This window comes from Didymella exigua (assembly GCF_010094145.1).
Source record: "Didymella exigua CBS 183.55 unplaced genomic scaffold M421scaffold_3, whole genome shotgun sequence".
NCBI classification, from domain to species: Eukaryota; Fungi; Ascomycota; class Dothideomycetes; order Pleosporales; family Didymellaceae; genus Didymella; species Didymella exigua.
This window is the reverse complement of record NW_022984777.1, coordinates 934,890-962,414: the sequence shown is the minus strand read 5'-3', so window position 1 is coordinate 962,414 and position 27,525 is coordinate 934,890. Positions and strand designations below refer to the sequence as shown.

The window sequence follows — 27,525 nt, the reverse complement described above, 5'->3', positions numbered from 1 at the left end:
TCACGAAACAGCTTGGCAAATGGTTTGTGTTGTCGAGCTGTAAGGCTCTGGTCAGGTTTTTCCATTGCGGAAGAACAACACTTCCTGGTCATGCACTCCCAACAGTAAGAGCAATCTGAGGCTGCCAGCTATCAATATCTTCCTGACAACAAAACAACATGACGACTTTGTGCCAAGGCTTTGTTGAACGTACCCTGTAGCTTGCTCTATCTCGTTGTTTGACCTAGTACCAATCTGAACGAAGACCAACGATGCTGGAAGCATGCGATACAAGTACAACTTGAATTTACAATTTGAATTCCAGAATCTTAATCAACACGACACAGTTCAACATAAGTATCTGATTGATACCTACACGGCTCGGCGATTCACCGACTTTTACATACGCCAGAGAGGGCAAGGACACAGCGACACGGCATGCTGGCCGCATAACGGGAAGAGCTTTAAAGATTGAGTAGAAGAGATGTGTGACTCCATATCTACGCCCTGGAATCTGCAACTAACTGAGAATTGGCGTGAGAAGAACGTCGAGCTTAGGCTTGTTAGCAACGAGATACGAATCGGCGCCTCTGCACTCCAAGCATTCGACAGCGGCCTTGTTTTGAGTAAGTGCATCGGCGAGCTTGTTCACAACTGAGACATTTCGAGCGGCCAAATCGAGGAAGGTGGTGAGAGTTAAGGTAATAAAGGCAATGAAGGTAGCGAGGAGAGTCAGATAGCTTGTCACTATGTTTTCCTTCTGGATTTCAAGGGTGAAGATGTAGTCCCTAAGGTTTCTGCTGAAGTTTGCTGGCAGATCGACGCCGATAACGCCGTACATGTGCAGGCCAAAGGCGGCTGAGGGCTCTCAAGTAGCAAAAAATATCGATTACAACAGCACAGCGGAAGAATCAAAGCCTCCCGTGGTACAGTTAGATTTCAAGACACTCACATATGGTCATTGATTGGCCACCAAATGGTCTGAGAATCTGTGGCCTGCAGCCGACTTTCTGCGCGGAGAAAGTCACAGTGCCTGCGGATGTAACCGTGTTCCACACAACGTTCTTCCATCAAGAGCAAAGAACGACACATTTGTATTGAGCCTTTGTTCTGACCGCATTGCAGCATGCTTAGTGCACTCTTTGTTGTCTTCCGGGTAGTAATGAGCCAAGATCAATGATACTGGAAGCGTCTTCATACAAGGGCACCTTACGATCCCGTAAAGCTCAAATTTACTTTCACAAAGCAGCCTTAAACTACCAAATTCTTCATATCATGATAGTCACAAATGGTCCGTCACAGCTCAGTAGTCTGCCTACATTCGTCTACACTCGAGTAGCCAAAAATGCAGTGGCACTTCACTCTGGAAGGGGGAAAATACTCACGCCCACAGGTCAGCGGACGAAGCACAAATCAGTGTCTTGGTACCAAGGAAATAAAGATTATGTTCGGAGATTCACGAAGAACATGATAGACCTTGATCGATGGTCATATAAGGAGGCACCAGAAGACTACCCGGTCAGTTTCCAATATCCTCAGGATGTGCCGAGGGCTGTAATCTATGCAGAAAGGATAGGTCCTGACCCTGCCGATACTAACACGAGGCCCAAAAGGACCGCACGACCGCATGTACCTGATCATCGAGTCCGGAAATCATTTGAAGACTGCGGATACTGCAGACGGACGGTAACAAGAGTCCGCATGGTATGCGACTGTACAGCTACGCCCTGTGAGGACACGAACACGCAAACCTGACAGACAGCGAACATCGACCTGCGAAAGGAAGATGAGGCAAGGGGCGTCGGCACATATGCACTTAGAACTTTCAAACCCGAAGATACACTCGGTGAGTACTTGGGCGAATTCGTGCACCCAAGCGACTCCGACAGCGGGTACCAGTCTGGTATCGATAACCACGCAGAACAGATTGTAGTGAGCATAGAATTACTAAAGACTCGGGAACTGACGAGGTTTATCAACCACTTATGTAATCTGAACGCACAGTTCTATTGTGTGAGGGTGGGCAATGAAGTCAGGGTCCGTCGCGTGGTTCGGGGGAAAATAAACGTGGGAGAGGAAATTACTGTGGATTATACCAAGGCCTATTGGATTCCTTTTCATCTAAAAGGGATCTTCTGTCGATGTGGTGAGGCGAACTATCATTACAAGGAGAAAAAGAAACGGGGAGCTGGGACTGCAAACACCTCATAGAGAGCACAGAGGAATTAGGCGAAGTATATAGCTTGAATACAGGCTGTATAATTTTCTGCTATGGCTACCTAGCCCTGGGGTCCCAAATGTTGAATGTAGGGCAGGTCAGACACCGACGTCTTCTACGCGCAAAAGTCCGCTGTTCATTCCCGCGACTGCCCATGTACCGAACTTCAAGTTCGGGTTCCACGCCAGCGCACTGACCGATGAATCCTCCTCGTAGACCGTCATGAGGGTACTGTTCTCGTTCTCTGGTTTCTTTTTAGACGTAGTAGAGTACGAGATGCCCGGTTGAACAGCTTTGTAGCCCTCCGTAATGCGGACCATAGGCTCAGATAATGCCGATGACGGTACCTTTGACGGGTTAGAATTCGTTATCTCCTGCACTTCGCCATTTGGCATCTCAGTGTCCTGGTCAGGTGGCTTCACAACCATCATGTCTACTGGAGGTCTCCACTCATGAACGAACCAGTTCTGTTGCCAGGGCACGACCTTCGTATTGACCACCCTGCCCACTGGATTGGTCGCGAAGATAGCTCCGTTAGCGCCTCCGATGAGAATACCAGGGTGCACTGGGCTCGTGGCGACTCGTACGATGCTACTTTCCGCACGCGCGCTGTAGATATTGTGGTAGAATCGGCGTATGTTGTTGTGCTTCAGTATGTAGTACTCGTCCGGCATGACGAAAGACTGAGTATGTTCGTGCCATGCTTGGGTGACAACGAGCACGCGCCCACGCACCGAGGCGACGGTGTCTGCATCGGGAGAGCGTATGTCATAGAGCCGCGCAAAGCCGTCCGCAGTGCTGGCTGAGAGAAAGTGTGGTCTTGATGGCCAGCCAGAGAGAATCGTTAGGACATATGTGTCCCCAATCTGCTTGTACAGCCAGGGTTTGGAACCGCCACTATATGCTGGCGATCGCGACAGAGTACCCGGACGCGTCAGAGTCCAGACGGCCAAGGTGCCAGCCGCGGTTCCAACGGCAATAGTGGACCCAGAGAGCCACTGAATACATGTAGGTACTGTTTGTGGTATTGAGGCCTCGAACGCTGCTTGTGAAATATGCATGAAAATTGGCTCAGCTGTCTCAGCATCTGCCTCTGGTATCTCAATGTTTAGCACCCTTACTCGTCCATCTGACCATATGCCTGCAAGAATGCCAACATCGACCGTCTCGTTACCATCAAGTGGTACTGCCCGGTCGTGAGGTACGATAGGAGACCATCTAAGGTGCTTTGGCGCGCCCCAGTCTGTGCAGATAACCAGTGCAAGCCGCGGCTTCCTTGAGGTGTCCATGGCACCATCCTTGGTGGACTTGAACGCCCATATTTGAACAGAAGCCGCGAATGGCTTTGTAGCTGAGAATGCAGGTGCAGCTGCTTGTTCCATGGGCGGATGTTGCTCGGCCGTCTCATCTCTCTGCTGAACAGCAACAGCAAGATACTGGATTCCTCCATCTTCGTTCGTCATCCACTGAGCTTCTTGTATGCGTGACCCTAGATGAAACAGCCAGCCCCTTCTTTGACTTTTCTCCGCAAAGGGATTCGCAATGTTGACGCAGCCGTTCTTCTTCAGTGGGTACACCTCGGGGCTTTTCGCGGTGCCCATAAGAACGTTGATCGACTCGGCGCCCTCGTTGAGCATGTACTTGATACCTTGCCCTCGACTCAGACTGGATGTCTTTTGACTTCGCATAAATTCTGCTCTGCCAGTGTTGTCGTACCACGCTTGCATCTGCCTCTCGTCTTTGGCTCTCGCTTCGCTGCTTTCGAAGTAGCTCCTTTTCGCGCCAGAACTCCGAACAGGCAACGTCTCCTGCAGGCGCCATTCATCCCTGGTTCTCAGAATCGGTTTCAGGTCAGAGAGAGAAGGACCGAAGAGATCCTTCAGTCTTACTTCCTGGCCTCCTTGCTTGCTGAAGTCGGCGATACCTCGAGAGCGCATTTGTTGATCATCCATATTGACTTTTCGCCCCCCACTTCTGGCGAAGCTGTGAGGGACTTGTACCGGCGTGACCGCTTGGGGTGCGAGCGCTTGAGGTGAAACGCACATAGCCGGCTTGTTCTTCCTTTTGCCGGTCGACGAATGTGAAGGCGCGACTTGAACATCGTCAACATCGATGATCGATGAGTCTCGGGCTAATGCATCCTCTGCTTCAGCTGCCTCGCCTTCCAATTCCTCTTCTTCTACGACGTCTTCGTCGGAATCGTCTTCTAGCTCTTCCTCTGCATTGGCATCGGGCATGAAATCGTCACCATCCTCCTCATCTTGAACGACGGGTCTTCGCCCTCGTGACGGCCCCGCATCGTCCTCATCTTCGTCAAGAAAGGAATACTCGTCGCCGACTCGGTAGGATGTTATCCATGTGTTGCGAGACTGACGGCGCGACATGGTTGTTGCTCATGCAGGATTTGAAGCTAGACAATGGTTGGAAAGAGAAGGTGCAATGTCAAATGTTCCCTCTAAACTCACCCTGGGCGCGCACAGACATGACCCCGCATCAATTGTACGAGATTACCCCACTACGGTGGACGTTTTTGCAATGAATACCCTTCACGTGGTACTGTTTTAGTATATTATATATTTTAAAAAAGACGGGAAATTTCTATCAAGCAACACCATTTGGTGGTATGGGTAAGTCTCAAATCACTCATCGTTCGTCTCAGCGACTAACAACCACAAGTCTAGTGGTATGACGTCGCGTTGTGGCTGGCGAGCACCTAGTGCTCTGATCCAGATCCGCGCCAGCCCGTGTTCGATTCACGGTACCGCCATGTATAATGAGCGACAAATTTTTTGCTCATCATCTAGACTCGAGGTGGTGGTGGTGGTCGTGTGCGGGTGTCGAGAGTTTTCCTCGCGTGTGATGGTGCTAGCATCACTAGCGCGATCTGGCCCTGCCCCTCAGACAGGTCGGCAACAATAAAATGAGCAACGATCCTTTTGCATGCTCAAGGTACCAGGTGTGGACCAACTCTGCTCAGGCGTCCTGGTTGATCAACGATATTTGGCAGTACATGTCACAGACGAACTTGTGATGCCCGTTTATCATGCAGTACAGCTAATCACAAATCAGCCAGCTCCTTGTAGACCTTAGTCCCTAACGCTTTCATCGCTCCCCAAGAAGTTTACTGTTGAACGCTGACTGCCTCCCAAGTTTTCCGCATTTTTCACCTTGAAAACAACGATTTTTACATGCTGAACGGCAGAAGTCCTGTCGGTTTCTCGATTCGACACTGAGTTCGGGAGTCTTGCCTCGTTCAGCCAGAGCAAGCTACTACAATCTTGTGGGTGATCCTCATTATCCTCGTTAACGGCCTCTCAGGATGCATGCGTCCACTTTACTCTGTAACAGCGAGACATGCATGTGTGCCTTATAGTCCCACCTTTACCTCTATTACAAGACGTGTGTATACTGCTCGTTATCGTTGGCCGCACGTCTTCAATCACCCCGTATATAGCTTACCTCACCAATACCAACGTCAACATAGCCATCGACGCTAGTATATAATTGCAGAAACGTAGGTACAATCATATTGGGAGTTTATAACGAGATGGGCAGGAGCGGTAGGAAGCAGCCGTTCGATGGCGATGACGAAGGCACGATCTTAAGCGTATGGGACTTCACAATCGAGGGTTGAACGAACGATAGGTGCAACGGTGCGATACCGGTCCAACTACCTTTCATGTCTGCCTGCGTCCACTTTCCTCTGTCATACACGTTGCAGGACTTCCTCAGTTCTGCAACACCACCTGCACCTCACGCTTACTGCATGCTACTGACTTGGTCCTGACTTGTGTACCAGCTGCTATTGCATCTTACAGACTCCATCATCATGCGCCCAGCCGCTGACCATCAGCAAAGGCCCGATCCGGCCTCAGAGCTATGGTTCTTGCACTACTCCCATGCTTCCTGAGATACTGACTAGCACACAGCAACAACCAGAAAGCGCAATCTTACAATGAGTGAGTTCGATCCAGGTCCAACGATGCAAGACCAAATTCTACCGTCTAAAGACATGGCTAACGTGTCTGCAGCCCGAAATGCAAACGCTTCGAATTTGTATCGAGCATCTGCTCATCGCCGAAACACAGACCACGAACACCGCGAGCGCATCTACCAGGACATCATCACTGGAAGGACAGGCCTCGCGAATGGCTTTCAAGGGCTACTTGCCAATAACCGCCACGGGACTGCTCAACGGCTTGGATCGTTGGTAGGCTATGCATCGGCATTCCGTATGCATTCAAGTTTCTTGACGCAGGCGCGCACCACCTATGGTGGACACGAATTCGACGACTGCTACCATCATTTCGACAACTCGACCGCACCCTCTTGCACGGTGGAACCCCGCTCCGGTCTACGGCCTGGTCTCTCCGCCTACCCAAACAACAACCCCAGGATCGGACCTGCGCCTAATCATAACACCATGGATCGTCAAGGAAGGCCTGTGATCACCCGTTCTCCAGGTACGATGCCAGTAGCAGACATAGCTGCTGAACAGAACGGTCATCTTGGGACGCATAATCATAACGGCACGACTTGTCACAACGGTGTGAATGGCGTCGGTTTTCTGCTCGACACAGTCATGACGAACGGCAACAATGTTTCAAATGTCAGTGGAGACCCTACGCTCCATGTCACTCCCCATCCTACTCGCTTCATAGTGCCTGCTGCGGACTGCGCGCCTTACGATGACAGTCCCGCTTAAGGAGACACGAAGTAGAATCCGGAAACGTTGGAGAAATTGGTCAGTATCGTTACAGTGCATGTTCTTGCTTGTTTCAGTACTTTTGATCATTACATTCGAGGCATTCTAACACCTATAAATCCCATTTCAGTTGAAATTCGGCAATTCCTTTGTCTGTCCTAGTGTACTTCATCCCTCACTCCACTGTTTTTACTTATGTTGCCCCAGTGCAGCTCAGTAGTGATCTGCACGACTTGGTTTGTTGCCTTGGAGGCGTCATGAACCTTCGGAGCAATAGCCTTCAGCGATCGTACCCTCGACACTGTCATCTTGGAGCTTTGTTGCATCGACATCGAAAGGCGCATGTGAGCATATCGTTACGCGACCGGAACATCTGCGGATAGTGAGCTTCTGTAGCCCCTTGAGTGCTGAAAAGGCTTGACGATGAAGCCAATGAGATAGGCCGCGACATCTTCTGCAGTGATGATGAGTGGCTCAACAGGTAGAATGTGATCGAACCTGCAAGTGATCGGTGCATTGAAGTGCAGATCGAGCTCATGAAGACCCTTGCTACTTCTCAACGCTGTCATGGTAGCTCTGTTGGCAGTCTCGGCGGGAATGGACTCGAAGCTTCCGCTGCGCTGACGACGCACGTGTATGGTAAATGATTGCGCGGCACCGTTGATATCGAGAAATTTGAGCTACCTAATGTTATGTGCGATCCTGAATCCGTGAAGTCGGCACGGTGCTGCCAGTTGGAAGGATTGCATCCGAGGCGGGGGCTTGATGAGTGTCATCTTAAGAGCAGAGAGAAGAAAGGCACCCGCCTCTGTGAGAATCGCTTTGTTGACCAGACAGTCGCAGATACTCTGCGAAGTCCCTCTTGAAATGTTGTATCCTGGTTCCCTGCGTGTCAAAAGACTCTGCGTTGCGCTGACCTGATGTGTCGTTCAAGTCCAACCTCTGCAAGTTCTTTAGAGCCGAGATGGATATTGGGTTCAACACGTCGAGGAACTTGCTCGTGTGAAAGGCGGTTCAAATGGGAGGATAGCCTACCGAAAAGCCTGCTAGTAGGTAGCGGCTCTTGTCAGGCGCAGAGAGACAGATACGGAGGCCGTAGAGGTCTGTCTGGTCCTGGTCCTAGCCTGCACAAGCGTTGAGTGCCACATTAATGGCTCTGTTGTTCGTCTCAATAAGGTCTATATAATCGGTCGCATGCGCCGGTTGTCATAGTATGTGATGTGCACCGATTATAGGCTATTGACGTTGTACACAAAGAGTCGGCGGATGTGGTGGGCAATGTTGAACCCGTCGACGCGAAGATGGCTTGTAGTATCGAAGAAGTGCAGTGTACTTGCAGCCCCCGCCAAGTCAAGAGTAAAATAATTGAGTAAATGAGCACCCGCCTTCTTCAAGATATGATTGCTGGCAGAACAAAGTTGGGGGGAGAATGGGGCCGAGAATCGTGTCTTCAGTATCTTGACTTCCATGATCTCTGTCCAGTTGAGGAACCGCTCGAGCGATTCTGACTCTCTAGCTGGGTATACGTCAAACTGGGTCGTGAGTGCCGAACCATTTTTATGAAAGTATTGTTCGTATATCTCATATCGGAGCTCGATAGGCAGATCCTAGAAGCTTCTGAAAGTAAACTGCCATGTGACGTCATCAAGGTGAGACTCTTGATCATACGCAAGGGCAAAGAAAGCGAGGTCTATATCACCTGATGTGACACTGTTCCGTTTGCTGGGTTTTTCTCGAGTCACTGGAGCGGTTATATTTGCAAAGTCTTCCCTTTTGTGGTGTTGGCTGTACACACGAGGTAGGAGCGAAGATGCGAGGGTAGTAGGCGGTGGATTAGACGAGGCGAAGAATAGAGCGGGCTAGCAGCAGACCTAGGTGGGTGCTGTATTAAGCATTGCCTTGATGTATATCGCACAAGACTACACGACGCCTGCATCGCGCCTAGCCACGTTTGATCTTAAAAAGGGTTGGATATCGAAACCATGGAATGGAACGCAGGCTATAGGCCATGATTTCGCCGCATTTATCATGCACGAGACATGGCGGCCATTGCGTCCTTTTGCAGCATACACTGCCCACCACATACACCGCTACCCACCAGCGCGTTGGCTACTGCAACATACGAATGAGCCGTTCTTCAATTAGACTGAGTGGGGCATGCATGATGCCGGCGCGTTCGTATCTATTATAAGTACTGTTGCTCGTATTAGCAGACACTGCGCGAAGAAACAGAAGGGGCGGTTTAATGTTTTCGTGTCGTCAGGAGGTGGCAACAGAGAGGGAACGATCGATAAGTGAGCAGGATGGAGACAATGCTTAATGTAGCATCTTCCGTATCAGCAGTTAGTGCAAGTAGTCAAAACGCGAAAAGCTACCCTGGACAAAGTACAGTATGATTCGAAGCACTCAGCAAAGCTGTCAGCTTGTCGGAGGAGCTCAGATCAGCACTGGCTGCCTCCCGAACTCTAAGGCTGCGCTCACCTGCCCAGCAAAGGTCTTCCAAATTTGAAATATGTTTCAGATGATAAGGGCCAGGAACTAGAAGACACTTGAATGAGAAGAAGCCAGCTCATACAATTGAGCCAGAGAGGCGAGCACTGTTATCGAAAGATCTTTCGGTCATTACACAGCTACCTTATCCTTCTGTGCAGATTCTCACAGATCCATGCTGCTCCAAGCTTACTCGTCATCCTCGTCGTCATCGACCACTGGAACTGCCTCGTCCTTCTTAGTGGTCTTGACCTTACGGTCTTTCTCAGCACCAGCGGGCTTCTTCGACTTATCGCCGGCATCCTCGTCATCGTCATCATCGTCCTCGTCGGGTGCATTGGAGATGACTTCTTCCTCATCGTCTACCTCAGCTTCCTCATCGTCATCTTCCTCATCGCCGTCCTTGGCCTTGGAGGTGCGCTTGGTCTTCTTCTTTGGAGCTTAGAGTCCCGCTTGTCAGTGTGATATTTCCGAAGAAGAACTTGAGCAGCTTACGAGGCGCTTCAGCGTCCGAGTCTTCCTCTTCGCCAAAGTCTGAGCCTTCAGACTCCTGGTATCTGTGTAAACGTGTTGTCAGTCTGGCTCGTTCTAGCAGGCGCAGTAACAGCAGCTCGTCTCAAACCCATCCTGGCGTGTGAAACTCTTGGTTTGCGCGGTCTTAATAAGCGATTGATGCGGCTTGTCGCTGATGTTGCGTGATGCCACAATGCCGCGATAGCTTGCCGCGCTCCACCAGGCTGAGAACGCCTTTCCAGCTGTTGCACTGCGACAACGAAGGTTGACCGCACGAATTGGAAGCACGCGATCAATAAATTGATCGAACGCGACTTCGATGAAGCTGAAATCGCATAATCGCGACAGCAGACAGAAAGTCGCATGGCATGACGTCAAGAAGGGCCACTTACTCTTCTTCTTCTTCGGACTCGTCAGATGGGAGGGCGACGAGCTCCTCCTCTTCCTCAGCGTCCTGCTTTCTCTTGCGGGTAGACATCGTATCCTGTGGTGTGGTATATTGGGTGGAAAGTAGGTGTTGTTGTGAGATGAAGCTGGGTTGAAGGGTGAGCTGCGAGTCCCAAGCCTGGATGCGGGGACCGGAAGAGCTACGTACCTTTAGGCGGATGGCTGGGAGACAAGGCAAGGGCACGAAGCTCTGTGCCATTATTGGAATAAAGTATGCAGCCAATAGCTTGGGGCGCTCATGGCACCCGCAGATTGTCGAGCAAGCCGGAAGAAGGGTTCGAGTTCCCGCTGTTGCATGCGTCGTGAGCTGCAGGTACCACCTCGATAGATGATCAGATCTACGGTCGTGCAAGCCAGCCATCTCACTTTGGCAGCACTGCTCACGAGATGTCACAGCAAAAGCATAGGGGCTAGGTATGTGGCATTCAGTCTACCAGAACCGCACAGTCAATCGTCCCGTGGCTTGTACAGGCGCGTTATTTCGCATCAGGCTCGTTGTGACGCGTCACGAGAGGATTGCAACCCATGTTTTCTGAGAGCCCTGACTAAAACGAGTCCGTTCCTTGGGCGGATGAGTCTGCGGTCATAGCAATCAGCTTGTATCCTCGATGCCAGATCGATGATCAATGTGTCAGCTAATTACAGAGTTGCCCATGGCTCGAGGTGTAGGGCTGGCTGTGGGGCCGGCACGCTAAGCCGAGAGCCGCCCCGCATTGGCTCCCCGTGCGCGCAGCCATCAATCGTGACTTTCGTGCCTAAACTTTCTATTCTCTTTCCTCAACACCAACAAACCCACGCGACACGCACCTGCACCACGACTTCGGCAAGCGTATCGAAACACTCCAACATGCCTGCCGCAGTCGCGCGGCCCAAGGCGCCCCGCCTTGGCTCCATCAACCCTTCAAAAGCGGCGGGTACCGGGTACATCTACCAGTCCGCCGAAACGAAACGGAAAGCACAGCCAGCACCCGTGCGAGCCTCCAAACCTGAGCGAAGAAAGTGCTGCGACGACCCCAACGTCAGCGATGCCGACGAGGGAGGCGCAATCTGCTACAACTGCGGTCAAGTTATCGAGGAGAGCCACATCGTGGCCGAGATCACGTTTGGTGAGACGTCTGGCGGAGCAGCCATAGTGGAGGGTGGCTTTATCGGAGAGAACCAAAGACACGCCAACTCCATGGGCGGAACCATGCGCGGTCTCGGTGGCATGGGCAGCAGGGAACAAGCCGAGATGAATGGCAGGAGCGAAATCCAGAAGCTTGCACACGCACTGAAGATTCGACAAGCTGTGGAAGATCAAGCCATCGGCTGGTACAAGCTTGCTTCAAATCACAACTTCGTCCAAGGTCGCCGCATCCGCAATGTCGCCGCTGTTGCTCTGTACATGGCAGCTCGAAGACAGCCAGAGAACACACTCATGCTTATGGACCTTGCCGAGAAGGTACAAGTCAACGTCTGGCAATTGGGAGATACATACAAGCAGTTTCTGAAGAAGCTCAGAGAGGAGGACCCAGCCCAACTCGTCGGAAACAAAGCGGTCCAAGAGATCGAGCCTCTGATGCTGAAGTACTGCCGCAAGCTCGAGTTCGACGAGGCGTCGCATAAGGTTGCGGACGATGCTTGCAAGCTACTTAAGCGTATGAGCAGAGACTGGATGATACAAGGCCGACAGCCTGCCGGATTGTGTGGTGCTTGTATCATTCTCGCAGCCCGCATGAACAACTTCCGTCGTTCTGTTCGAGAAGTTGTGTACGTTGTCAAGGTCGCCGACTCCACAGTCAACGCGCGTCTATACGAGTACAAGAGGACGCCAAGTTCAGCCCTGACTGTCAACCAATTCCGTGAGATCGGCCATAGGATGAAAGTCAAGACTCTGCCACCATCCATCTGGAGACGAGCAGAGAAGGAAGAAAACAAGGCAAAGAGGAAAGAGAAGCAGGCTGCTCTAGCGGAAGGCATCACTGCGGAGGAGCTGGAGGGAATGGATACAGCAGTAGAAGCTGGTTCAAGCACTGCACCAGCAAGGGCCAGCAGGAGGCGCAAGACGAACGACGGAGCATCTCAGGATGTCCCAGCCCAGCTGCAGACCCCGGATCCAACACAGCAGACACCCCAGGAGGTGGTGGACATTGACGCACTGAACGAAGGTAACGAGGAAGGCCTCGTTGACGCCATTGGCAGTGCTTTTGCAGACACAAATGGAGATGGTTCTCTCGACGAGAACTTTGTCATGCCGAAGAAGCGCGGTCGCCCACCGAAGAAACGCGAAGCAATCCAAATCTCCCCAGAAGACCTCGACATTGAGAAGGAGATTGAAGCGGAGATCACAGAGGAGGTACAACAGTGGGAAAAGGTCTTCGCTGACTTCGCCGACGATGATAACCACGAAGTCCTCAAGCGCACCGGCCTGACCGCAAAGGAACTCGCTGACACTCTTACCCCGAACCGCAATATCAGCACACTTCCCGATATCGGCGAAGACGAGTTCGAGGATGACCCGGACGTCGCAAACTGCATCTTGAACCCCGCTGAGGTCAAGCTCAAGGAGCGCGTTTGGCTCACCCAGAATGAAGACTGGTTGCGCGAGCAACAGGCCAAGCTCCTCGCAGCAGAATTAGAAGCCGCCCTTGACAAGCCCAAAAAGCCAAAGCAGAAGCGCAAGCACCACCAAATGGGCGATGGGAGCGTCTTGGAGGGTCAGCCTGCGGCTAGCGCAGCGGATGCTGCACATAAGATGCTAAAAAAGCGTGCCAAAGGGTTCAGCAACCACATCAACTACGATAGATTGAAGGAGCTGTTTCCTGGAGGCAACACAGATGCCGAAAGCACTCCCTCGGGTAGTGGTCTGGGCGCGAGTCCGGCGCCGAGTCAGAATGCAACCACGGCTGCGCCTGCGCCTGTTGAGGCTCAAGACGACGATGAGGACGAATATGAGGAAGAGGAGCGGGCGGAAGAAGATCTCGATGAAGAGCATCATTACAGAGATGATGAAGACGAAGGGTTCGGTGACAACTACGATGATGACTATTGAACGAAGGCCTGGTTTGAGCGACTGTACTACATACACATTTCACTGCGTATATTGTCCGGGCATCTAGCCTTGGATGGCGTTCATATTGGGAATTGAACCGGAACAGATACCCCGCTTGTAAGCGTAGCATAGTCAACGGAGTTCATGTATCTCTTTCAATAGAATGTTCTGGTCTTTGACGCTGAGTATTCCTGGCGCATTGGTGTAGGGCTGAGATTAGTCCGGCAGTGACATGTCGCCGCCGCGGCTTCCAATGATCGACAGTCCGTGCGCGTTCAAGGCGAGCTCAGTTCTGGTGGAACTTGTGCCGACGATTGCTCCTACACAACGCTCAATTCGAGCGTAATGAAACATTGATATCATTCACATAGCTGTCGCGGGTACCAGATAACAAAGATGGACCCCTCGGGCCCTTCAAAGGAGCATGCGCTTGATGTCAATCGCGCGTCACACTCGACCAACACCACTACGTCTGCAATGCCGCAACAAGCACTTGCGCCCAACTCCAACACGCCTGCGTGGTCAGCACAAATGAACATGTTTCCCGCGAACGGGCATGCTGGCGCCGGATCTAGCTTTCCGCAGTTCTCAGCTTCCACAGCTGCAATTCTTGAACGGTTGCAGCAGGGCAAGTCTGGACATGCTTCGACATCAGCTGCATTCGAAGCAAAGAAGGCCGAAATCATGCAAAACTACGCTACAAGCGATAAGCTACCAACACCACCGCCAGCACCAACTGTCAGCAAGAGAGGCAGGGGAGGGAAAGCAGGGACGCCATTGAAAACCGAAGTTGGAGCGTTATCCTCGGGCGCAACACCCACCTCAGCGAGAGGGTCAGGGAGAGGGAGAGGCAGAGGCGGGCGGGGGAGAGGGAGAGGTGGTAGAGGAGGTCGTGGCGGCAAGAGGAAGCGCTCTGACAGCGCAGACGAGGAGAGTGATGTGAGTACGAAGGGAGAGCTGTAGAGGCGCATCTGACAGCCCACAGATTGGCGACGACGACTCCGACGCCTCTGAAGAATACACACCGCAGCCCACGAGGACCAAGTCCGGGCGAAATGTCACCAAGCCGGTCGCATTCGTCCCAGTGATACCCGAGCCAACACCAGGCGTCAAGCGCAGGAAATCGACCAAGACTATGCTAGCTGCCAAATGCAGAACCTGCCAGCGCGATACGGATCCGTCACAGAACAGAATAGTGTTCTGCGATTCATGCAGTACGGCGTATCACCAGTACTGCCACAACCCACCCATCAGCAACGAGGTGGTCACGGTATTGGAGAAGGAGTGGTTATGTGGGCCTTGTGCGCGATCGAAGGAGAGAGTGGTGCAAGGGACGGAGAATCTCGTCGCTGCTGAGAACCTGTCGATAGACGAGGTACATCAGACCGCCTCAGTACTGGAGGAAAGACACTGACATGATGACAGAAACGCGCATACCTGTCCACCCTCGCGCAATCGCAGCTCGTTTCGCTCCTTCTTCACGCAACAATACGACATCCCGAACTTCCCATCTTCCCTGCAAATATCGCAGACCTCGTCGCGGACCTCATCCCGGACCCGTCCACCATGGCCTCTCAACCACAGCCCGCGCCCAGCTCCACCGCGATACAGACAGCCGCTTCGGCGGTGACTCCCCTCGCACAAACACCGAACACGTCTGCATCCTCTTCTGAAGCGCAGGTTTTGCGAGAAATGGGGATGCGCGCCCAGCCGCGCGTGACTCTAGACATGGCCGGCAATCGATACGAGGAAGATGATGGCTACGATACAGACCCGCCCGCACATTACCCCAAGGCAGGACAGGGGCTCGCGCGAACGATGAGACCCGAAAGCGAAGACTTGCAGTGGCTGGTCGACGATAACTTTGAGGTTTTCAGTCATGGATGGAAAGGCGACGGGAGCGGGTCAGGGGCAGATGGCACGCTGGAGAACAAGGCCTAGGTGGCCGACGCCCTCGTCGATGAGGTGCAGGAAAGGAAGAGACGCACCGACAATGACAAGAGAGTCAGGTCCGAAGACAGAAAAGACCCGAAGGACCCCGTCCAGGGTGGAAGTGACGGACTCAGCGACATGGACTCAGACGAACTGGAAGGGCTCATTGACTGAGCTCACATACTAGTGGACATGTATCAGTCGGTCTGTGATGGGTAGATACACAACAAATGCCGCATCTATGCGATGACACCCTCGTTCCGCAGCCCCTCGACCTCATCTTTACTCATTCCCAACGTCTCGCCCAGAATTTCATCAGTGTGTTGCCCTAGCGTGGGCGGTGGCATCCGGATCCCTGGCTTGCTATCACTCCACTTGACCGGCGTGTTGACCATCTTAATCGTCCCGCACGCAGGGTGCTCAACCTCCTTGACCATGTCTCTGGCCAGCACATGCTCGTGGCTCAACGTGCCCTGTACATCATTAATCGCTGCGTACGGCATCCCGCAGCCTTCCAGGATCTCGAGCCATTCCTTTGTCGTCTTTTGGCTTGTCGCTTTCTCGATGAGTTCTTCAAGTGTATCTCGGTGCTTGACGCGCACAGCGTTCGTGACGAACCGTTCATCTGTGATCCACTCCGGTTTCCCCAGCTTGTTGCACAGCACGCCGTACAGGCGATCATTCCCACCGCCCAGAAGGATATCACCGTCAGCAGTCTTGAACGCCTTGTACGGTACAATACTCGGATGCGCCGTACCCCAGCGCCCAGTGTCCTTTTCCCCACTGATCAGACACGAGGACGCAATGTTCGCAAGCGTCGCTACTTGGCAATCGCTCAGCGCAACATCGATATGCTGGCCCTTGCCTGTGCGAGCCCGGCCCAAAAGCGCCGCCATGACGGAGTTACTCGTGTACAGCCCCGTCGTCAGATCCGTGACGGCAACACCGACCTTCACAGGCGGTCCATCGCGTGAGCCAGTAATGTGCATGAGTCCCATTTCCGCCTCGACCATGACGTCGTATCCAGCGCGATTCCTATACGGGCCCGTCTGACCGTATCCCGTGATGGAGGCGTAGATGAGGCCTGGGTTGATCTTGGAGACGGTGTCGTAGTCCATTGCGTACTTTGCAAGGGACCCGGGCAGGTAGTTTTCCACGAGCACGTCGCATTGTGCGACCAGCCGGTGCAGGATATCGACGCCGGCAGGATGCTGGAAGGATAAGCCGATGGAGCGCTTGTTGCGGTTTACGCCTAGGTAGTAAGCGCTTTCACCAGGGCCGGAATCGCCGTTGGTGTACTGTGCGTAGGGCGGGCCCCATGCTCGTGTGTCATCGCCTCTGGTTGGGTGTTCGATCTTGATCACATCTGCGCTATTCTGGGTCAATTGATTGTCTCGATACATGCCAACCGAGGTAGCTGGTTCGTCCAGCGCATGGTGGCGTACCCAAGATCTCCCAGGATTTGCGTGCAGTATGGCTGGCGAGATTTAGCAGAGCGTCCATTGCAGTAGACATCTTGCTCCAACGTACACCGGCCAGTACTCGCGTCATGTCAAGCACCTTGATACCAGCCAGTGGCAGATTGGATGCATCTCGACTTGCGGCCGCAGCTGTCGTGAGCTTCCTCTGCGCCCAGTGCATGGTGTTGCGAGAAGCAGTCTTCGGGAACGAACATGGCAATGACGACCTCGGGCCTCGAAAGACGAGGCGAGACATGGCGAGCAGCGATTATATGGAGTACGTCCCAAAGAGAGTGTACCTGCACTACGAGGTACGAAGTACTACGCCGACTACGCCGACTAGGAGACGCCGACCGAGGCTTGCGGCAGCGCACCCCTCCACGCCCTTCCCTCTCCAATATCGGTTCGCAATCCCCCACCGCAGCCATGTTTACCGGCCTCGTTGAGACAATCGGCAGTAAGCACTCTCGCGGGCCATTGCTGGGCAGCTGAGCTGATCATGGCTAGCTGTCTCTGCCCTCGAGCAGCTCGACAAGACGGCATCCGGCGGCGGCGGCACGTCATTGACCATTTCCGGCTGCGAGGATATTCTGGGCGACTGCCACCTGGGCGACAGCATCAGCGTCAACGGTACAGCCACAGCCACGCGTGACAGGGCGGCAGTGCTGATGCGATGCAGGAACATGTCTGACCGTCACCGAGTTTGACAAGACGTCGTTCAAGATTGGCTGCGCGCCCGAGACGCTGCGCCGCACGAACCTGGGCTCGCTCACGCACGGCTCCAGCGTCAACCTTGAGCGCGCCGTCTCTGCCGACACGCGCATGGGCGGCCACTTTGTGCAGGGCCATGTCGACACCATCGCGACCATCCAGTCCGTCACGCCGGACGGCAACGCCAAGACGTTCCGCTTCAAGCCGCGCGACCCCGCTGTGCTGCGCTACATCGTCGAGAAGGGCTACGTGACAATAGACGGAGCGAGCTTGACGGTCACAAAGGTCGAGGACGGGCCCGACGGCTTCTGGGAGGTTATGCTCATTGCATACACGCAGGAGAAGGTCGTCACGGCAAGCAAGAAGGCTGGTGACGACGTCAATGTCGAGGTTGACCAGGTAGGAAAGTACGTTGAGAAGAGCGTCGCAGGGTACTTCGAGGATGGCAGCAAGGGCGAGTTCGCAATCCTGGAGAAGATGGTGGCAAAGCTTGTAGATGAGAGGCTGAAGGCTCTTGGGAAGTAGGTAAGAAGGTCAAAGTCAAAGAAGATCGACATGTAACACGGGCGGCATGAGGTGCTGAACATCGCCCCCACGGCTCACCATGTACCATACCCAATAGACTACCTCCTCTCTACCTCAGCCGGTGCCCCGCGAGTGATGATGAGGGTGTGCGCGCGACCCTGAAACCGGCACAACGGCATGGCATGGTGGCGCAGGGGAGAGTGAGGCTCAGCCTCAATTTATTGACTACCTACTTATAAATGCACACAGTGCTTGCAATCCGTTCAGACGCTCCATCTCCTTCCATGATGTTTGAGGACCTACCTGTCCCCATGTTCGTGGAGACATGGCCCATCAGCTGCTGCTGCCTAGCCTGTGCACGAATCAGACTCCAGCATCGCAGTGGACGACCGGTTGGCAGGTGTCCACGTCGTGCATCTGTACACCCCTCGATACAAGGAGATTGACCGCTACCGCCAAGCAGAGCAGATTTTAATCGAGACAAGAACACTGACCTGATCGTGCTGACATTGCAGGACTAGATCGACGTTAGGTGGAGCATTGCCAGGCAGAAAAGCCTTTGCCCGCGCTGAGAAACGCTTCTTCTTTCTTCCAGGTGTTTGCAACCATCTTCAGAACGCACGACATCTGGAATCCTGGATATCCGACAATCAAGTCCGTAACGTTTGGGGGCCAAAAACAATTGAGGGGCAGATCGAGAAAGAAAGAGTAGGAGAGCTGCGGCGTCAGCGATTGGCTTTGCATGCCGCTCCTGCATACAACTTGAACACGTCAAACACCGATCGGTCCTCATCAAGGCCCGCAGTTTCAGTGCACATCAACCGTTTCTTGTCAGCCCTGTCGCCTCATCAACTCTTCTCTTCTCACTCGTTCTGTTGATCTCCAGTGCACGCACCGCTAGCGACGCTTCTTTTCGGCTCAAGATCCTCCGTCACGCAATCATGGACTGGCGACTTCGGCTCTTGGACTACGCGAAGGAGGCTGAAGACACAGCAGCAGGACTGGGCGCCTTCGTCAGCGAGATTCCGCAGTATCGTAAAGATATCACTGGTGATATTGCTGAATTGTACGCCATCTCCAATGCCTTGCAAACGCTCCAAGAAGCGGTCGAGCATCCTTGCCTTGGAAGAGCTTCCGGCCGGATCTTGAAGGACTTGGAGATATGCCTCCCAAGTCTGGGCTACACTCTCGACGATGTCCGAGATATGTTCAGCAAATCGAAGAGGAAAAGGCGACTCCCTGGCGCCTTCCCTGGTACCCCGCAGTATGCTGAGATGTGGGAGGATGCTCTTGCCGACTTCAAAACTCAGGGCATATCCCTGTCAAATCGACTGGAGTACTATCGTACGTATCTGCAAGGCATGTACGATGAGCTGCGAGAGTAAGTACTGTAGTCCACACCCACCTGTGAAGCTGACCACAAACAGCATTGATCCGGGAGAGGAGATTGACAGAATTGAAGTCCGCCTGGAGAAGCTATTGAAGCAACAGGAGCCTCTTGACTCATACTTAAGCAGGCTGAAGATACCCAGTCACAGTCCTGTCATGACACCTGGGCCAAAACCACCTCGCAATCCGAGACCGAATATCAAGAGTTTCACGTCGTACCCAACGTACAGTTATGGGCCCGCACCGCCGCCGCCTCCACCATCTCGTACTCCTCGTCCAGTGCCTCAGATATACGCTGGCATAGGAGAGGTTCCAATGGGAGGATTCTTCGTACCTCCAGCCGCACCCTCCGTCCCTACGTCACCCACGTTCTCGTCCGCTTCTTCTCAAGGCATGTCATCACACTCCACTGACTCTGGAGGTCCAGTCGCCCACTGGGCTATGCGGATTTTCGACGGGCGACATCCTTCTACTCCTTTCCGGACATTGGGCGACGCCACAGAATGCGCCGGGCGAGATGAGCCGAATGTCATACAGATGCTGGGTGACGATCACTTCGAGAAAGTCTTGGAGCTGCCACTGGAGGCAACAAATGTCTGGCTACGCCTATATTGTAGATACGAGGATCTTCGCGCTCGCATCTTGTTCCTCACCATGGACTCTGATGGAACACGTAGAAGGTACTGCTTTCCGCTGACAGGACTGAAGATCATCCGTAAAGACTCCTGCTTGCAAATGTGTCGCGTGAATCGCAAGGATGGGAGGCTAGACTTGTGGGCACGTTTGCGGTTCCCTCTGTACGAGCGCATGATACTCTTCTACAACACCGCTGTCGCGATGAAGCACCAGGACCAGGCCCGTATGGCTGACGGTCTTGAAGACATATTTGATCGAGACAGGACGGAGAGACTCGAGTTCAGCAGTGAGATCTCGGACAGCCATTTTCTCCATCACCTTCGTGTGTATCATGATATGGACTCTGGTGTTGTTCGCTTCGAAGCAACGCCTCGCCGGGGTCCACTGAAGGACGTGCCTATTTGGACTGCTTTCGTCACGCATTTCGTTGGTGACAGAAGTTGGATGAAGAAGGTTGGTTCGACTACAGTTGTGTTCAGGCAATTACACCCGTACGTGTTCTGTGAGGGGTACAAGGTGCCAAAGGCGTTGAATGGTCGACATCAGTTGAATTTCTCCTCTTCTCAAGGTAAGCACAAGGGTATGCTCTCGATTTCAGCGGATGCTGACTAGGTTTATAGATGCAAGAGACCTCATTGATATCTTTCATCAAATCAAAGTCCGACGATGAGCGGGTCTGACTTTGAAATGGAGGCACTCTCGGGCAGATACCGGTTCGGGTACGCCGTAATTATTTGACCGCGACAGATATCGTGCTGGGGAGCAGACGATGCCACGATGCCATTGCAGCAGGATCACCTGCACGATTGACGACCTAACGAAACGATTTTACGATTATCTTGGGACGGCGGTCTCTAGCATTTGCAGGATACCCCTCTCACTTTTGGGCGTCTTCCTGATTGCGCATATGAGTAGCAGCTTCTACATCTAAATTTGAACACTGCTGGTCATACAACATCCTTACACACCTTGAATGCACTGGAACCATTTCTGGACAATGTGCAAATTGACTTTTCGCCGCGGCTCAGTTTCTGAGACATGTTCCTGTCATAGCCTGTTCGAGCCTAGGGCCATATTGTAGGGCTTTCGTAGTGCAGGGCAGGTGGGGCGCTTAGCGCCGAAATTATCCATCCTGCACCGCGGCGTGTAAACTTCAAGAGCCTGCAAATCCCTCTTTCCTCCTTACTTTCACTTTTCCGATCTTTCGATTTGTAGAAATGGCAAACAACGCTTCTGCGCCCGCCGGCAAGGAGGGCATCGCTGCTCTCCCCCACACTGAGGCCCACTACTTCAACAGGTATAAAAATACCAGGCTCGCATAGCTCGAAGCGCCTGCTAACGTGTGCTGAACAGCTACAACCACCATGGTTCGTTTTTGCGCACTGCACATATATGATTAGTACTAATGCGCTAGTAAAGGCATCCACGAGGAAATGCTGGTAGGCCTCACCGAGTTGCGCCCACACAAGACAGGACGCGATGGCTGACAGCGAGTACAGAAGGATGAAGTACGCACAAGAAGCTACCGCGACTCGATTTACCAGAACCCCCACCTCTTCAAGGATAAGGTTGTCCTCGATGTCGGCTGCGGCACCGGTATCCTCTCCATGTACGCGCCCCGCATCCGACCCTCCATGCATCACACGAGTAGGCGCTGACACGGAATGCACAGGTTCGCCGCTAAGGCCGGCGCAAAGCATGTTATTGGTGTCGACATGTCGACTATCATTGGCAAGGCCAAGGAGATTGTCGCTGCAAACGGTCTCTCCGACAAGATCACCCTGCTCCAGGGTAAGATGGAGGAGGTCGTTCTTCCCTTCGACAAGGTCGATATCATAATATCGGAGTGGATGGGCTACTTCTTGCTCTACGAATCCATGCTGGACACTGTCCTGTACGCTAGGGACAAGTACCTGGTCAAGGACGGCCTTATCTTCCCTGACAAGGCCACTATCTACGTCGCCGGTATCGAAGACGGAGACTACAAGGAGGAGAAAATTGGCTGTGAGTCGATTCTTACATGAATTCAATGGTTCGATACTGACAGATTAGTCTGGGACAACGTCTGGGGCTTCGACTACACCCCTCTCAAGCACACCGCCCTGACTGAGCCCCTCGTCGACACTGTCGACATCAAGGCCGTCGTCACCGACCCCTCCGCCGTCATCACCCTCGATCTCTACACGTGCACTGTCGACGACCTCGCTTTCAGGTTACCCTATGAGCTCAAGGTCCGCCGAAGTGACTTCGTCCACGCCCTGATCGCGTGGTTCGACATCGAGTTCGCCTGCTGCCACAAGCCCATCAAGTTCTCCACTGGCCCTCACACAAAGTACACCCACTGGAAGCAGACGGTCTTCTACCTGAAGGACGTCCTGACTGTCGAGGAGGGCGAGACCATCACCGGTATCCTGGAGAACAAGCCCAGCGAGCACAACCACCGTGATCTCGACATCACCATCGACTACAAGCTGAATGCGAACGACATGCACAGGCAAGCTGAGGGCACCGGCACATACAAGATGTGCTAAGCACGATGGGCTGTTGTGCTAAGTAAGGCGTTATGCTGCTCCACGCGACTGCGACGAGGCATGAAGCACGTGGCATGTGCATTTGAAGGACCCTTATATAGAACCTTGATAAGAGGTCTGGCGTTGAATGGGGTTATTGAATTCGGGCAAAAATACCTAGGGTAGCATCACCATGATTTACGAAGAAGGGACCAAATTTACGATTGGGAATTCCTCCCCTACAAGACATCAAGCTGGTTCGTTCAGATGACACGTGAAAATGCCTTTGGAACGGGTCTTTCCTTCCCAAAACGCCGTGTAAATGCTTTAACAAATCGAGTGTCGCCAGTCCGGGTCGCGTGCGCGCTCACCGTCCCTGGCGTGCGGCGCGTGCCTGTTCTCGCTCGCTAGCGTTGTACCTAGTGACGACCGTTAGCCCCTGACCAGGACGCAATGGCATCCTGCTGACGCGCAGCTCCGCGCATGTTCTTTGCGGTTTCGGCCCTGTCGGCGCCGGGAACGTACTTGAGGAGCTTCTCGATCAGATCGACGTGGGTGAGAATCATACGGCGGCAGCAATAGCGGGTGAGACCGAGCTCATCGAGGGCGTCACTACGCGCAGGATGTGTTAGCCAGGATAAAGGACGCTGTCAGATCGTAGGCGGAAGTGAGGGATATGGCACGGTGGTATGATGCGGGCGGGGTGCAATATCGAGCACAAGCAGGTAGCAGGGCAGCCGTACACCTCGAGCTTATTTTCTTGGGTCAGCATGACCATGTAGCGCTCCCAGAGGTCGCCAGTGACCTGTTCAGATATCAGTATGCGCCGCTTGTAGTCTCGCGAGCGTGGGTCGCACCTTGCCGCAGGAGAAGCAACGGATGGGGACAATCATATCCGCGGTGTTGTATAGTATGTGAGCGGGTATGTGAGCTCCGCGACTGCGTTCGGCTGAGTCTGGGGTCGACGTCGGTTTTGCTGTTGCGCGCAGCTCGACATGGGCCCTGGCGGCTCAAAGAAAGTTGCGGGCGCGCCAAGAAGGCGGTGAAGGACTAGCGCGGACTCGGCTCAGAAAAGTTCAAACTTTTGGATACCGAGCTCGCGGCAGCCGTGGTATACACTCGTTGCACCGCAAAACTGTTGACGGATCCCTAAAATAAAGCCGCTGCAACATGGCTGATAGCGCTCCACAGCTCAAGAGGAAGAGGGAAGTTGCCGAGGCACAAAGAAAGAAGGCAAAGATGGCGCAGAGGAAAGAGGCAGGCGCGGGACAGGAAGTGGATGTGGAAGTCGCTGCTGCCGCACCGGCAGCCACGCCAGCATCCAAATCGACACCAAAGCCCAAGCAGATGCCACAGGTAGCGCCCCAGGCAGCGCCCAAAGCGAAGAATGCGCCCAGTGCTGCACCCAAGCCCGCGAAAACGAACGCTGCCAAAGACGATGCTGCATCCAAGCCCAAAGCAAAGAAGCCGAACACCAAGGGCGCAAAGGACTGGACCATCTCGTCCGCCCAGGGCGGCTGGTTCCTGCCTCGCGACCCTGTCTTCTCGGTCGATGAGAAGTTCGTCATTCTTGCTACGCAAAAGGCGCTCGAGGTCTACGTTGCCGAGACGTCGCTTCTGGCGTACAAGCTCCCGGTGAGCGGCGCTGGAGAGGTCACCGCATACGCTCTTTCTGCCACCGACTCGAACCGAGTCTACGTCGCAGAATCGACCGGACTGATCACACTGTGGAATTGGGTGTCGAGGCAGAAGATTGGCCGTTGGGACATCGGCGCAACGGTGCGCAACATGGCGGTCATTACACACTCTGACGAAGATCTCGTCTACTGCCATGAGCCGGGCAAGAGCCACATCGTCAACGTACACGCCCTGCGGACAGGCGCACAAGCTTCGACCACCGAACTCAAGCCGATCTTGAAGACTAGCCTAAACATTCTGGACATCCAGGTGCTGCTGGAGGGCAAGTTTGTCGTTGTGGCCTGTGGCGACTCGCTGATGGTAGGCAAGCGCCAGAAGCAGAGCAAGACAGCTGTGCAGGACTTCGAGTACGTCTGGCGCGAGCTAAAGTTCGCCCAACGCCTCACGACATTCAATGCATATGTTCGCGATCCAGCTGAGGTGACTGGCAGGGCTGCAAAATCCACTCAGGATCAGAGGGACATCGTTGACATTGCCATCGGCGACGTGTCTGGCGTGATACTTTTGTTCGAGGACATCCTGGCAAGCTTCGCTGCTATTGAAAGCGTTCAGAAGGGTGGAAAGACCAAGGCAGACAATGCTGAGAGTCTGAGGCCGAAGAGGCTGCATTGGCACAGGGATGCGATTGGATCGGTGAAGTGGTCGTTAGATGGTAATCGCCACCTCTTGGCTCGTGTGAACAACTTGGCTAATATGCGCAGGCAACTATGTCATCTCCGGTGGCGACGAGACTGTCATGACGATCTGGCAACTCGCCACTGGGAAACCACAGCACCTGCCGCATCTTACGGCAGCGATCGAGAGCATAGTAGTCTCGCCATCAGGCTCTTCATACGGAGTCACGCTGGCAAACAACTCCGTCGTTGTGCTTTCGACTACTGAGCTCGAAGCTAAGACTAACATTGTCGGAGTTCAATCTCGCCGGATTGAGATCGAACAGCTGCCAAAGAACGCTGATGCAGAGTCGCCACCCGCTTCCTACGAGATCTTCCGACCGGTTCCCTTGACCATCAACCCCATGAACCCGGCAGAGGTCATGTTCTCCGTGCCCTCGTCCCAGCCGCGTTACCGAAACGATGGTCTCCGCGCCGAGCCTTATTTGCAGACATACGATCTCGCAAACCAGCACACATCCTCAAAGCAGGCTCTGACTCGAAATAACGCAACCGATCCCAACCTGACACCTGAAGGCCAGCGAATCCTCGAACCTACAGTTACCCTAGCGCAAGTGAGCCATGATGGCGAGTGGCTTGCCACGGTTGACGAGTGGACACCGCCTCAAGCTGATACATCGTACTTGGATGAGGGTATTCCTGAGTTCAAGGAAGAGGAGCGCATCCATCGCCGTGAGGTCTACCTAAAGATCTGGAAAAGGGATGCACAGCTCGGGCAATGGAAACTTGAGACCAGGTTGGACGCCCCGCACTTTTTCCAGGACATTTCTGCAAACGGTAAGGTGTTCGATTTGATCGCAGATCCTACCGCACCAGGGTTCGCTACAGTCGGAGAGGACCACTTCGTCCGAGTGTGGAGACCGAAGACAAGACTGCGAGATGGTTTGGTCGTACGCGGAGCTGAGCAGCAGGGTCTTGTGACATGGTCGCTCGATTGCTCTGTCGAGATCAGCGATAAGCTGGATGTCCTTGATGCGGGCGCAAGTGCCCAGCAGGTTCTGCCGCTTCGAAATTCGCGCTTGGCCTTCTCTGCTGATGGATCAGTCATTGCTGCGGCTATCTCTTGGGCTTCTGATGAAGACCCTGGAGTTGTACACTTGATCGATGCGAGCACCACTGCCATTCAGCGATCCTTGACGGAGATCGATGTCGTTGCCTTGAGCGGTCTCGCGATCCTTGATCGTCATTTGATCATTGTCGGCGACTCCATCACAGTCTGGGATATGGTACGAGATCAGTTGGTCTACTGCGTACCTGTCAACACTCCCGGTATTGATCGATTTGACCGTGTGCCTCTTGTCAAGCTGGCTGCGAACGAGACCGACAGCACATTTGCCGTGTCCCTCCCCCGATTTGAAAACAGCAACGCCCGCTTCCAAAGAGCTTCATCGACCACGCAAGTCTATAAGCCTCAGCACGCAGGAGCGCTGTGGTCGACAAAAAACTCCTCTATCAATCTTGCTCTTGCATCTCGGCAAAGCGAGAGGGGTTATGTCACCCTTGACTCAGCAGCTAACATTCGTGTCATCAGCCCCACTTCTCATGGTACAGCGCATCTGCCAACACCTCCACCGGAAGACGTCCCGCAGCAGATTTCATATACCCAGGCAGATGATACCATGGATGTCGAAGACGATGATATTCTGGCCCTGCCGAATATCGATGATGTTCTCAACAGCGAAGACAGCGATGCAGTTGTGGTCAAGTCGGAGCAGCTGCAACAGCTGTTTGAAGAGAGCGGTCAGAGTAATGCGACAGGCTCGCTGAGTGCACTGCTCAGTGCTGTCATTGCATTACACCAACAGCCAACATCTCTGCCTTTAAGATAGCGAGCAGCCAATCCATTTCTATTCTGACTGTCGAATCTATCTTCTGCGCTAAATCGTGCCTGCGTGGAAATGATTGCGAGCGTCAGCGCTGGTGATGTGCGATCGGATGGTCAAGGTCGGGGCGAGTCGGGGGATGAGGTGGCGCCGTTGCAGAAGCCGAGTTGATTCAGCAGCCCATATGCCCGGTATCCGCCGCCTTTAGTTTTAACAATAACCCTTTGAGATAATACAGCCTGCGCAGCCTGTACAATTCAAGCACTGGACCACATCATCAAGCAAGTTAAAAACTTCCCCGACCAGTATCAGGGACTACTCATCCTCAATCTCAGTCACACCCTCGACACTGGTAATACCTGCAAAGACTTGAACCAGGGCTAGTATAACTCGCTCTTCGACAGGCTTGAAAACAACGACAACCGCTACACAGTCGACAGCCCAGGGAATACCGACTTCTCTGCCAAAATACTTGGGGAGTAAAACTCCGACCTTTGATGACCTGGTCGAGAAGGCGTGTAGTGCATATGCTTCCCCGATGTGCTTGATGTTGATACGCTAGAAACACCGGATAAAAGGGTGATTTTGTCTTTCGGTAAGCCGAGAGTAGTGGCGCTAAGCGAAGATATTGTAGCGCTGGCAATTGCGATGGATCATGGGACGGCGGGCAGGAATAAGGTAGTAACTGGGAAGTAAAAGGCAAGACTTCTTGCAAAGCGTCATATGGAAGGCGAAGAGCCATACAACGGGGCGTCGCAAGACGAATAATATGGATATTTGCTTT

At 53.4% G+C, this 27,525-nt stretch overlaps 11 protein-coding genes across 11 annotated transcripts; 7 read left to right on the top strand and 4 right to left on the bottom strand.

Moving 5' to 3' along the window:
• Positions 1-2,207: 2,207 nt before the first annotated feature.
• On the bottom strand, positions 2,208-4,606 carry M421DRAFT_416516 (uncharacterized protein). Its single transcript, XM_033591103.1, has one exon. It carries the CDS (start codon positions 4,579-4,581, stop codon positions 2,296-2,298), a length of 2,286 nt encoding a protein of 761 aa, XP_033453166.1. The 5' UTR covers positions 4,582-4,606; the 3' UTR covers positions 2,208-2,295.
• A 1,546-nt stretch (positions 4,607-6,152) lies between these two features.
• On the top strand, positions 6,153-6,902 carry M421DRAFT_89236 (uncharacterized protein; the record flags this gene model as incomplete). The annotated part of the gene is made up of 2 exons (XM_033597747.1): positions 6,153-6,156; positions 6,229-6,902. 2 exons carry the CDS (start codon positions 6,153-6,155, stop codon positions 6,900-6,902), a joined length of 678 nt encoding a protein of 225 aa, XP_033453165.1.
• Positions 6,903-9,401: 2,499 nt separating this feature from the next.
• Positions 9,402-10,647, bottom strand: M421DRAFT_416514 (uncharacterized protein). Its single transcript, XM_033591102.1, has 4 exons — positions 10,501-10,647; positions 10,298-10,438; positions 9,888-9,949; positions 9,402-9,832 (listed from the first exon to the last, which is right to left on the bottom strand). Exons 2-4 carry the CDS (start codon positions 10,381-10,383, stop codon positions 9,582-9,584), a joined length of 399 nt encoding a protein of 132 aa, XP_033453164.1. The 5' UTR covers positions 10,384-10,438; positions 10,501-10,647; the 3' UTR covers positions 9,402-9,581.
• A 490-nt stretch (positions 10,648-11,137) lies between these two features.
• Positions 11,138-13,554, top strand: M421DRAFT_416513 (BRF1-domain-containing protein). The gene has a single exon (XM_033591101.1). The coding sequence runs from the start codon at positions 11,200-11,202 to the stop codon at positions 13,381-13,383; it is 2,184 nt and encodes a 727-aa protein (XP_033453163.1). The 5' UTR covers positions 11,138-11,199; the 3' UTR covers positions 13,384-13,554.
• Positions 13,555-13,626: 72 nt separating this feature from the next.
• M421DRAFT_416511 (uncharacterized protein) lies at positions 13,627-15,696 on the top strand. Its single transcript, XM_033591100.1, has 3 exons — positions 13,627-14,322; positions 14,369-14,758; positions 14,809-15,696. The coding sequence occupies exons 1-3, from the start codon at positions 13,780-13,782 to the stop codon at positions 15,322-15,324; spliced, it is 1,449 nt and encodes a 482-aa protein (XP_033453162.1). The 5' UTR covers positions 13,627-13,779; the 3' UTR covers positions 15,325-15,696.
• M421DRAFT_53305 (CAIB/BAIF family protein) lies at positions 15,555-16,866 on the bottom strand (the record flags this gene model as incomplete). The annotated part of the gene is made up of 3 exons (XM_033595101.1): positions 15,555-16,686; positions 16,761-16,792; positions 16,846-16,866. 3 exons carry the CDS (start codon positions 16,864-16,866, stop codon positions 15,555-15,557), a joined length of 1,185 nt encoding a protein of 394 aa, XP_033453161.1.
• Positions 16,867-17,156: 290 nt separating this feature from the next.
• On the top strand, positions 17,157-18,125 carry M421DRAFT_416508 (Lumazine-binding protein). Its single transcript, XM_033591099.1, has 3 exons — positions 17,157-17,232; positions 17,283-17,405; positions 17,455-18,125. Exons 1-3 carry the CDS (start codon positions 17,202-17,204, stop codon positions 18,009-18,011), a joined length of 711 nt encoding a protein of 236 aa, XP_033453160.1. The 5' UTR covers positions 17,157-17,201; the 3' UTR covers positions 18,012-18,125.
• Positions 18,126-18,952: 827 nt separating this feature from the next.
• Positions 18,953-20,706, top strand: M421DRAFT_54036 (uncharacterized protein; the record flags this gene model as incomplete). The annotated part of the gene is made up of 3 exons (XM_033595176.1): positions 18,953-19,392; positions 19,439-20,604; positions 20,657-20,706. 3 exons carry the CDS (start codon positions 18,953-18,955, stop codon positions 20,704-20,706), a joined length of 1,656 nt encoding a protein of 551 aa, XP_033453159.1.
• Positions 20,707-21,187: 481 nt separating this feature from the next.
• On the top strand, positions 21,188-22,915 carry M421DRAFT_416506 (S-adenosyl-L-methionine-dependent methyltransferase). The gene is made up of 6 exons (XM_033591098.1): positions 21,188-21,333; positions 21,390-21,403; positions 21,456-21,475; positions 21,536-21,645; positions 21,709-22,040; positions 22,089-22,915. Exons 1-6 carry the CDS (start codon positions 21,254-21,256, stop codon positions 22,565-22,567), a joined length of 1,035 nt encoding a protein of 344 aa, XP_033453158.1. The 5' UTR covers positions 21,188-21,253; the 3' UTR covers positions 22,568-22,915.
• Positions 22,916-22,965: 50 nt separating this feature from the next.
• M421DRAFT_53664 (uncharacterized protein) lies at positions 22,966-23,439 on the bottom strand (the record flags this gene model as incomplete). Its single annotated transcript, XM_033595139.1, has 3 exons — positions 22,966-23,158; positions 23,290-23,351; positions 23,404-23,439. 3 exons carry the CDS (start codon positions 23,437-23,439, stop codon positions 22,966-22,968), a joined length of 291 nt encoding a protein of 96 aa, XP_033453157.1.
• A 454-nt stretch (positions 23,440-23,893) lies between these two features.
• Positions 23,894-26,747, top strand: M421DRAFT_53407 (WD40 repeat-like protein; the record flags this gene model as incomplete). Its single annotated transcript, XM_033595113.1, has 2 exons — positions 23,894-24,896; positions 24,946-26,747. 2 exons carry the CDS (start codon positions 23,894-23,896, stop codon positions 26,745-26,747), a joined length of 2,805 nt encoding a protein of 934 aa, XP_033453156.1.
• Between the last annotated feature and the right edge of the window lie 778 nt (positions 26,748-27,525).